The 12,097-nt window shown below is 32.4% G+C and overlaps 1 protein-coding gene across 12 annotated transcripts in view; it reads right to left on the reverse strand.

The window, feature by feature from the left end:
* The window catches only part of EPB41L3 (erythrocyte membrane protein band 4.1 like 3), a 175,629-nt gene that overhangs the window by 108,852 nt on the left and 54,680 nt on the right, over nt 1-12,097 (reverse strand). For all 12 annotated transcript variants that reach the window (XM_051970410.1, XM_051970409.1, XM_051970412.1 and 9 more), the window contains one exon: nt 5-207. In XM_051970410.1, coding sequence (XP_051826370.1) covers nt 5-207 — 203 coding nt within the window. Of the gene's footprint in view, nt 1-4; nt 208-12,097 lie in introns of those variants that run through there.

The raw sequence follows: 12,097 nt of genomic DNA on the forward strand, positions 1-12,097 counted from the left end.
TGACCTCTTTTTTCACTGGAGTGCTATGTGCTGCTGCTGCAGAGAACTGCTCCAATGCCTGCTGATGTTCCTCCCTGAGTGGCTGCTCCGGTGGCTGCTGTTGAGCCCCAGCTTGTCCCTGCTGTCCAGAGGCTTCTTGATGCTCTGGCTCTTGGTCCTGTTTTGATTCAGAATCAGATCCAGATTCCGTAGTCATGATTGATTGTTCTGCAAGAAAGGGAAAAAGACCCAACTACTAAATACATTTTTTTCTTCACTACAATAGAAAAAAGCATGAAGATAGGATGCTGTATTAGATAGGAAAAAAAGAAATAATCAAAGAAAAAAAAACAAAGAAATAATATTTAACATACAGTTCTGTTTATATAGTCTAACAATAGACTTATCAAATTTATTAAGTGTATTACACTCATTTACAGCCTGAGGACTGTGAGTCATGGAAATTTTAAGATTAAAATGAACCTACAGGGAAAAACTACAGACTGATGAAGATGATTATGAGTTTTATTCTTTACTAACTTTTTTGCCATAAAATAGTGAAAACTTAATATTAAAGTAACTAATCATAATAATTAAACAACTGAAGTACAGACTCAACTTCCTTTAAACAAATTCGACACATCAGCCAAATGAATCATTGCCTATGAAGTACCAATATGCTATTCCCTTTCTCCTTTCCCTGACATGGTACTTCATAGAAGGAATGAGGAGAACAGAAAAATAGGAAAATCCTGTTAATGTATCCAAACTTCTTTTTGATTGATCAATTTTGATTTGTCCTTTTTGAAGCATAACAAGGATTAAAAGCTGGCTCTTGGATGAAAGCTAGTCTGGCATAGCTTCTTGTTCAATTCTCAAACAAATTCTCAGTTCTCAAACTATTTATTGTACATTTGCCTTCTTCATACCTCCAATGGGAATGATACATAGTTATAGTTGTTAAATTCTTTAACTTATGTCTGTCTCCCCATTTGGAGTTTTCTTGGTAGAGATACTAATTTGTCATTTCCTTCTCCAGCTCATTTTGCAGATGATGAACTGAGGCAGACAGGGATAAGTGATGTGCCTAATGCCACAAAACTAGTGTGTGAGGCTGGATTTAAACTCCGGAAAATGGGTCTTTCTGACCCCAGACAGGTACTCTATTGTACCATCTAGCCACCCACAAAACTATTGCTTCTATTCCAAAGTATCTTCTATGCCATAAGACAGGGATAGCTAACCTGGGTCCTTAACTTTTAGAAATTATTTTGATAATTATATTTCCACATAAATAGTTTATTTTGAAATCTTGTATATTTTATTTAATGAATTTTAAAATATTGTTTAAAGAAAAAATCCATGGGCTGTACCAGATTGTCAAACGAAACCATGATACAAAAAGTTTATAACATATGACAAAAATAGATAAAGCAGTGAATTAAGCTATAGACCAATGAATGGATTTCAGAATTGAAATAATTATATATAATTATAGTCTAGTTTATCCCCAAAAGGAATCTCCATTATGATATTCCCAACAAGTAGGTATCCAGACTATGCATGAAGACCTCCAATGAGAGGGAAATCTACTTTTCTAGGTGGTTCATTCTACTTTAGAATTGATCTAAATATACCAAAAAAAATCCTTTCTTATATCAAACAAATTTGTCTTTTTAAGATCAAACACCCACATAACAAATCTAATTCATCTTTCAGGTGAATTTCCTTTTAAATACTTGATAGCAGCAATCATGTTTTCTTAAGTCTTCTCTTTTTTAAGTAAAATGTTCCCATTTCCTTCTCCTGACCTCACAGAACATGGAATAAAAGTCTCTCACTATCATAATGGCCCTTTTCTAGACTGGCCTATTTTACATATCTTTCCTGTAATATGGCACCCAGACGTATATTTGCTCTTCCAGATGTGTTCTGACTAGACGACATCAGAAAAATAATTTTTTTTTATTTTAAACATTTTAAATAATTTTAATTTCCTTGTTCTATCATTTTTTCAGACATGTTTAACTATTCATGATCTCATTTAGAGTTTTCTTGGCAAAAATACTAGCGTGGTTTACTATTTCCTTCTGCACTTCATTTTTACAGATAAGGAAACTTAGGCAAACAGTATTAAGTGATTTTTTTCCCAGGGTCACACAGCTGGTAAGTATGCAGATTTGAACTCACAAAGAATAAACTTCCTGATTTCAGACCCCATACTCTATCCACTGTATCACTTAGCTGCAGCCTTATTTCTATCTACTGCTATCCCTTTTCAATGAAATTCAAGTTTGCATTCAATTAGCTCTTTTGCCAGTAACACACAGTTCTGATTAAAATCCTCACATCTTATGCAAAATAACTCTGCCTCCTCCCCCATATTGAGGGAATAATTTTATATAATTTATTCTGAGCTAGTGACGTGAGCTAGTACCATATTTACTTGCATACACCAAAAGTTCCATGATATGATTAATGCGAATACCCATTTCTCAGACACAGTATTTTTTAACACATAGGACCATTAAAGTCAATATAGCCTTGCTACACAACCTGCTTTTTCTAGATAAATATGTCCAACTAACTAAACGTGTTTAGCCACGTTTAGCCATATGTTTAGCCATAAAAGGTACGAAGTTAAAGCTCACAAAGGACAATGATCACAGAAATATAATAAATCCTGCTTTAATATTTCATTCTCTGTATAAAGTTTTGTTCCTTACCAAATTTATAGTTGGGAGTAAGACCTGAGTGCATTTTGTGGCAGAAAAAAGTTTTTATCTCTTAAATAGAAATGAATACTCTGGCACTTTGGAATTTTTGGCCCATGCACTTAATCTCAACCAAATTTGTGCATTTTTTTTACATCTTTAACCAATATTACACAATAAATCTACTGCTTTAAATGTAAGATAAACATTCTTAAAGTTATTTATGTAAAATATATCCCCTGAGAACTTTATATTTTTCTCTAGTCTTCAAAAATCTTATAAACTTCTTTGCAGAAAACAAAAATGTATTCAGTAAATTCATTTTGATTCAATTCAAATGCCAGTTATGTGCCTGCTATGAGCTAGACACTGTGCTATAAAGAACTGGGGAGGGGATGTACAATTACCCCCATATCAATTACCATGATGCTCTGTACCTGATACTTTTATCAGATGAGAATGCTTCTGGATGACAACCAGATATGTAAACCAGATATAAACAATTCCTAGGCTTTATTGAATCAATAAATAAGAAATATAAATTGAATATTAGATTGAAGTGCTTCTAGTCCTTGAATGACACAGACAATAGCAAAATCCAGGTGCTGCCTATATCAGGCATTAGTAATAATCTGCTAATTACATTTTTTTAAAAAGGGGAGGTGAGGAGGAGGGGCTGGCCAAAAATAGGAAAGCTAGCTATTACAAAGATCTCCTTAGGGTTCGTTCCTTCTAACAAGCTGGACCACATCAAGGAGAGGATCTGTTTCAGCAGGTATAGAAGAGGAGAAGAATGCCCTAGAGAAATCATCACCCTGTGTGTGTTTGTGCGTGTGTGCATGTGAGTGTATGTGAGTGTATGTGTGTTTTATTTAGTGTCTTCTAATTTCTGATATAAAATGTTTTGGAAACAGGATCATAAAAAGATTTCTTGTGATTTTTAACATCTATAAATAAATGAGGAGCTTGTCACCTATTTTCAGGATCTGGTCAGTTTTTTTTTTTTTTTTTTAATTCAACATGTAATTATTTTTCAAATATAAAGTGCCATAATACAAATTTCTTTATTAATGTAAAATTCTTCTGATTTTAATACTCTTTGTAAATTAGTTCTAAAAATAAAACCCAAAACCAAGAAGTCAAGAACTAAGAACTTTTTATAAGAATTTCTCTAGCAATTTAATCTCAATGCCAAAAGATTTCTCCAATGCTAGTGTAATTCTTCCCTTAATATTTCATTTTTTATTTGATCTGCCTTCAGAATAATTTCACAGCTACTGCCCAAAGTTATACTGCCTGCTACACATAATTTGAATGAAAATCTATAATTAAATATGGCCCAACACTTGATGATCAAATCTTTCAAAAAGCAGTCTCCCAAATACTTGCTGTAATCAGACATCTATAAACAATACTTTCATTCTATCTAAATTATTGATGTTTTTAACAGTATATTCATTATTTAACACAGTAAATATGGTTTCCTACGGAACTGTTTTGATAAGAAAAAAATGATGGCTTTGATGTACTGATTGTCCCAAAATGCAAACCTTTAGGGTTTAGCAAATACTACTGGAATTAAATCTCCAATGATAGAAGTCAGGAAAAGTAAGAGTAATTTATTGTGCTTATAATAAAGTAATATTAATTCACCCAATTATAATATATATATATTATATACATATATTATATATATACACACACATATATATACATACACACATGTATACACGTATATGTATTTTAATGCTAACTTGTATCTTCAAAGATGAAAAGTTCCATTTTTTAAAGTTCTTTTTAAATGGTTCGGTCATTATTCTGAATTAGGCTTCCACAACATTACAAAATTATGGTCCTCCTTTCTCTCTCCTTTCATTCATTATTTTTTAATAATTTTTTCATCCTTATCACTTTTCATCATTAGTTTTTCTTCTTCCTTTTGAATGGTTAATTAAGGGTATTTTCTAAGTCTCAATTCTAACTTCCTTTTCTCCCTTTATACTCCACTCCTTTGAAGGAGATTGTTCATTCATATGATGATAACTATCACATATAAGGTAAATATCTTTTAAAGTAATTTGCCCAATCTTGACCTCTGAAGTTCAATATTTCCAGTTGTCTACAGGCCCTCTTCACTTGAAGATTCTGCCAACATAAGAATCAATTCAAAACTGAGCTCTCAATCATTTCCTCTTACAATTTTTATCATATTAGTTCCTTAAATGACCAAAATTGCTTAACTCCTCTTATTTGACTTGGCTTTTAGGACCCTTTAACTAAATTATGCTCATGCAATCTTTCTTTTATTATAAGCAATAAAGAATCAATCTGAATGATTCAACATGCTATGTTCATTTGCTTTACTTCTTGCATCTGCACATTGAATTAATTCTTTCACTTGACATGTCTTCCTTGTCTCTTCCAATAAGCAAAATAGCTTTCCTCCATTATACTATTTACTTCCTTCAAAACAGTATGCAAGCTCTCCATCCTTCAGGAAATCTTCCCTGATTACTACTAACTATGGTGACTCCTTACCTAAGTAACTCATTAGTATTTACATTCTCACTTTATGCTAAAACCAACTCTCAATTTTTTGAGCTAAGGTAAGAGCGGTGTTATATGTGATTCCAAACAGCAGATAACCAAAAGTCATTGGTGTATGGTTTTTTAAGTGCACTGTGGAGTAGAAGTTGATCTTATTCCCAGGCATGTTTAACTTTGTAAATATCTTTAGTATAGATGAAATTGGGGTGACTGGATTATATGTGGGCTTGGATAGCAGGGAAAAGACTCAGTCTTTTTGAAATATATATTTTATTATACATATCTAAAAGCTGCATTAAGAAAAAACTATAAAGAAACATACTATTCACTGCCTGTAAGATTACTTTAAATCCAATATCCTATATACTGTAAAAGTTAAATATCCCAGGCAAAGAAGATCCTAATGATACAATCTCAGAAATTAAAGTAACCCCAGAAGCCAGCCTACCCACATTGAGACCATTTCCCTCAGGATCAAATAGTCAAATGGGCACAAGCTATTAATGTGAGAACAGGAAAGGTGGATTGAGTTGATAAATTGAAAATCCCAAGGTGATGTCAAAAGAGGATAGCTAGAACTTCAATTGATAAATAGCAAAGGATATGAACAGGCAGTTTAGGAAGAAGAAATTAAAGTTATCTGTAGGCTATCTGTAGTCCTATAAAATTTTCTAAATCACTATTGGTTAGAGAAATGCAAATTAAAACAATTCTGAGATATCCACCTCATTGGCTTATATGACAGAAGAGGGGGGAAATGACATATGGAGGTGATATGGAAAAATTGAGGTGTTAATGCACCATTAATGGAATCTTGAAATAATCCAACCATTCTGAGAAAATTGGAATTATGCCAAAAGGAAAAACTGTGCATACTCTTTAACCCAACAATACTATAAATATATCTGTATACCAAAAAGATCCAAAGAAAAGGAAAAGGTCTCCCATTAGTTTCCAAAGTAATATTCTTGAAGGTCAAAGTCTTATTATGTCACACTCCCCAACATTCAAAACTCCACTGGCTCTAAATTAGCTCTAGGGACAGATACCATTTATCTTCATCTCATCTTTTTAAAACTTGTTTTTATCTGTTTGATATTTTAAATGTTAACACAGTAGTATATATATATATATATATATATATGTATATATATATATAAAACTTATAAGTGAGGGAATATTCAATTGATGCATTCTTTTAAAATTTAACTACAAGAGCAATCAAAATTATGTACAAAAATTAGAGATGGGTCAGAGGTGAGAATACTTTATACTGCTCTATTCAGACTGATACAGAGTTAACTGCAGAATTTCCTTAATTCTTTGCAAATTGACAGTTTTAATTTTCTCTGCCTAATTTTAATTATTTTCCCTCCCTCTTACTTCTCACTCCTTCTGTCTTGATTTTTATTAAAGAGAAGTAAGGTTTTATCCATTCAGAAACCAAGAGTTCTCTGAAGGAACTCAATTGTCCCCAACAATGAACTAGAATTGGTGACAGCAAGACAGTGAGCATTTAAATAATACTCTCACTAGGTAAGGACTTGAAATTCAGAGGAAATTATTCTTATCTTTCTATAGACTGAGAATAAAGAAGTAAAGAATGAAGGTTCCAAAAGTAGCATTTGCAAGTGTAAGTGGAACCACGGCAGAATTCTCAGCCCAATTTAACTAAAAGATAGTCATCAGTATGTATTTGAGCCTTTACTCACTTACAGACATAGATTGTGAAAGCTGAAAAAAAAAAAATCAACCTTCATGGTTCCCACTTTAAAAAAGGTCATCTCAATCTCCCAATAAGTAATTGCTTTACTAAAACAGTTTCTATGTTTAAAATCAAACTTTCCTACAGCTGACAGAAAATACTCTAAAGATGCTATAAGAAAATTACAAAATAAGCAATGTAACTTTTCAATATTGGCATAAATGGATTTTATTTATATTGTCTTCTTTCCAAGGAAAGTAGAAATAAAATGAATGAAAAGAGAAAAAAAAAACAACATTGATTTATTTCACCGATTTCCCACATAACTAACTTTATGGGAGAAATGAGACTCATAAAATTCCATCAATGTTATGTGGGCCTTTGAGTCTTTTGTGATTTTTTTAAAACATCAATGGATGCGCTAATATCTATCAATGATGAAGCATAGGTACACCATTCTTGCTTCTAGAAACATTCCTTTCCTTTAAAAACCCCAGGGGTTAGATTTAAAAGAGAAAGCAGTAGTGGTATTTGGTCATTTGCAAGGATGGAATGGGGAGAGAGAGGGAGAGAGGGAGGGAGAGAGAGAGAGAGAGAGAGAAAGAGAGAGAGAGAGAGAGAGAAAGAGACTGATTAAAGACTTTTGAATCTGAATAAGTTCAATGTAAATGACAATGCCAAATCCCCTTTGACAAAAAGCTCTAATAACTTCACTGGAATTGTTATGGCTAATTATGTCTCCAAGAAAAAAAAGTATCTATTTACCTTGGGCTTTATATCATGTCAATATTATCAATTAATTATTGAATGTTCATAGATAGAAAGGTTACCTATCTATGATTATGGGAGTTATATGATATAGTTTTAGTTATAAACTTGCATTTTAATGTGAAAGTAAAACAGCCATATATAAATAATCAACCAAAAAATGTTTATTAGACAATTATTGTGCTCTTAACACTATGAAAGATAGAAAAGTGGCATAAATCATTGTACTCAAGGGTATGTAATCTTATTCCGTAATGATACTTATAGATTATTCAGAATATGTATCTTTTGATACAATAGATAAAATAATATTAATATATGTAAACAACTGGGAAAGCATTGAGATATATTGGTGCTTCTCACTAAAGACAGGGAATCTTAGCCATAAGTTCTCAAGACCCAAGGGTCCTAAAGTGTCACAAGGGAAGATTTAAGTTGCTCCCATTATGATGTAAGAAAACAGAAGGAAGAGATAGACTGGCTAGAAAGTGCTGAATAAGTTTCCTCACCTACAAAATAGAATGCATAACAGTAGTATGGCAGGTGACCCAAAGGCTAGGGAGTGTAGGAATAGGTGAAGGGAGTATAGGTATAGGTGAAGGCATATGTAGATGACCATTAGCATTTTCCAAAATTCTTTCAATGACTAAATTTACAAGAACCATTAATTTTAAAATCTGATGTTTGGATAAATTTTTTCAAATCCTTGTAATTCATTCAAAAGCATTTGTTAAGTACCACATTGGTTGGCACTGTGGTAGATGCTGGCAATAAAAAAAAAAGACAGAATAGCCCCTGCCCTCTAGAGACTGATTTTCCCCACGCAGTAATATACACATACAAAAAAAGTTAATAAAATATATTCAGAATAAATACAAAGTAAATGAGGAGAGTGCAATTGGAGAAAATCAGAAAAAACCATAAGAATGAGATAGCATTTGTTTAAAAAAAAAAGCTAGACACTTAAAATCAGAGGTAAGAATGGAAAGCCTTCTAGGAAGGCAGGATGCCTCGTGTAAAGGCATGGGGAAAAGGAGATGAAAAGCTGTAAATAAAGAACAGAAACTAAATAAATTTGCCTGGATGGTAAAGTCCATGAAAAAGATAAGTATGAAATCATTTGGGAAAATTTAAAAGCTTTAAAGTTCAAACTGGAATTTTTATTTTATTCTGGAAGCAAATGGAAGTCAATGGAACTTCCTGAGTAGGAGAGTGACATGAGTAGTTCTGGTTTTAGACATATAAATCTGGAAGCTATATGAAAGATGAATTGGAAAATGGGGATAGTCCACAGATCAATTAGAAGACTATAAAATAATTCAAACAAGAGATGATGATGCCTAGGGTGGTTATGTTGTGACTGTAGCAGAGATAGAAGAGAAGAATATTTTGTAGAAGAATTAATAAGAATTGAATTTGATAAGCAAGAACAAAGAATTGAAAGTAACTTTATGGTTGTAATTTTAATTAGGAACATGATAATACCTTCAACAGGAAAAGAGAAATCAGAAAGAAGGGTGGGTTTTAGAGAGAAAAAAATGATAAATACTAAGGCAGTTTTTTATTTGTTAAAAGAATCAAGTTCTTTAATGCAAGGCAAAAGATATCAAAAAATATGTTTGTCCCTTCCTTTCAGCCCTTCTGTCTTTATATCTTATTTTTTCCAGATAGTTTGAGACTGGTGAAGAAATCGGTGAGATCAGAGGCAAGAGGAAAACTGGCAGAGAGGAAATAGGAGAATGACATTTATAAAATTGAGATAAGCATGCCATGCTCCAAGTCTATTTCCTTTGCTTTTTCAATCAACTATATTCTCTTGGAATCTATAAAGTGAAAGATAAGAGGAAAAAAATTAGAGGAAGAATATAGGTGAAAATAAAAACATTTTTGGAGGCAGAAGAAAATAGTAATTGGCAATATAGAAAAAGAAGAATAGATCAGTTAAAAGAAATGAAAAGAGTAAAGGAGACAGAAAGACTGGAAGAATATTAGTCCAAGGACAAAAAGGTAAAGATTACAATAGAGAAACAGAAAAGTTGGAAGAGATGGTAAATCATGTAGAAATTATTCACAGACTCTTACACTGATCAACAAACAATTTTAGAAATTTCAGATTTAAAGACCTGTTCTTATTAGAGTCTAATTTCCATTCTCATTGCTAAAATAAAGCAGAGTATGCCAGAGAGAGCTCATCAATATATAAAAGGATGTAGTGGGGAAAAGTGTCAAGTTATATATGTTAAGCTAGATACTACTATATATAAGAAGAAAAACACCGAGAAAAACATCAAGAAATTCACAGGAGATAAAATCAAAGAAAAGATGCAACATGGGAATCTCTCAGGAACGACAGTGGAAAAACACAAAGAAACAATGGGGCTGAAGGTTGGTTAGGGCAGATAAATTCTCTAAAGAGAACAATGTGAATACACAAGGAACTCATCAATGAAGCCAATTTTAAAATCAAGATAGAAGATTGAAGCAAGGGCAGGCAACAGAAGATCTACACAAAGATGGGGCACCATGCTGTAAAAATAGTGTCAGAAGCACTGAAGCTGAGAATGAGCTGAAGCATGGCAAAGAATGCTAATGGCAACAAGATTTTTTTTTTTTTAGTTAGACTGAGGAAAAGTGCATTTAAAAATGGATAGCAGCATTGCAATGGTCAGGGTGAATGAGAAGAGGAAGAGAAGACAGGGCAGCTAAATCCTTCTTTTGTTTTTGCTTTCTCCACCAAGGGAAATGTCCATTGGAGTAGAAAAGACAAAGTACAGAGGACCATATATAAACCATTACCATTCAGTCAGTTTGATTTCTGCTTCTGCCAAAATCACTATTGTACTATGTTCTATTAAAAATTACTAGAGGGGCAATTATTGAATATGTAGAAAAGCAATTATGTTCACAAAGATCAGCATGATTTCAATAAAATCAAGTTAGACTAGTCTTATTTCCCTTAAAAAACAAACAAACAAACAACAACAACAAAAAACAGAATTGCTAGGCCAATAAGATCAAAAAAATTTTATACATACATATTTAAGCAAAGTATTTGACTAAAACATATCATTATTTTGTGTGTGTGTGTGAGACAAAAATTTGAAAGAGGCTGGAATTGCACATTCAATGAATAGTTACTCAGGGGTCAATGATCAACTTGGAAGGATTTCTCCAATAAAGCAGCTCAGAATTCTGTCCTTGATCTTATACTAGTTAACATTTTTTGCCACCAACATGGACCAAGAAATAAATGGCATGCTTATCAAATTAGCACAAAACTAGGAGGAAGCTAGCATAGCAAAGACAGCTAGAGGATGTTGTAGAGTGAGGAGGGGAAGGAAATGTAATTTCAAATTTGACCTCATTCACTTGTTATATAATAACTTGCCAACTGTCACAGAGCTTATTCAAACTCTCTCAATCTCTATTTCTTCATCTGCAAACTGTAAATAATAATAGTATCTCCCTCCTAGGATTGTTGCTGGGATGAAATAATATTTGTAAAGTACTTTGCACTATATAAATGCTATTATTATTACTATTATAGATGATAGAGTTGGTATGCAAAAATAAAAACAGTCTAGAAAGGCAGATAAATACAAATTCTTACACTTGGGTCTAAAAAATAAATCTCAAATATACATCATGAGGAAGGGAAGCTAAACATTACATTTGTCTAAAAAAGATTTGGGATATCTAAAAACTAGACAGTCATTCATCTGTATAAAATGCTGAACCCTCTCAGATTTATCAGCAAAAGAGATCAGATTTCATAGGAAGTTCAATTAAAAGAAATCTAAAAAATAATCTCCACAGAATTAATACAAAATGAAACTATTCTGACTAGAAGGAGTATATTATCATTTTTGTAATCCAAGAAAAATCTTGTTGCATGCAATTTTATTCGCTATGATGAGAAGTTGTGACATGTCCCATAAGAAGTAATAGTAAAAAAAGGTTCTTCAAACCAAGAAGGTCTAGATTCAAGCTCTGCCTCTATCATTTAATAACTACTTTCCTCTACATAAATCCCCTTTACCTTTAATTGCTCTAGACAATTCTCTGTTTAGAAATCGCAGTAAACATGCTAACCTGCAGTGTTGAGTCCATTTTCTCATTCAAGAGTTTCTTCACTGAATTCCCAAATCTAGCCCCTATCCCTATTATAAGAAAGAGGGTAAGATGTGAATTAAATGTTATTGGGGCCTCAATTAAGTTATAGTTAGCCCCCTAATACAGAAAAAAATAACAAAACCCCTTTCTTAGTAGAAGAGGAGGCTAGTTTCAATTTATTTTAAGGAATAGAAATTTAGTTGTGATTCCACCTAATGAACTGAAAACAGACAATTTTTGTTATTTCCTCTCACTAAAACCAAATTTATAT

This window comes from Antechinus flavipes, chromosome 1 (genome assembly GCF_016432865.1).
Source record: "Antechinus flavipes isolate AdamAnt ecotype Samford, QLD, Australia chromosome 1, AdamAnt_v2, whole genome shotgun sequence".
Lineage (NCBI taxonomy): Eukaryota > Metazoa > Chordata > Mammalia > Dasyuromorphia > Dasyuridae > Antechinus > Antechinus flavipes.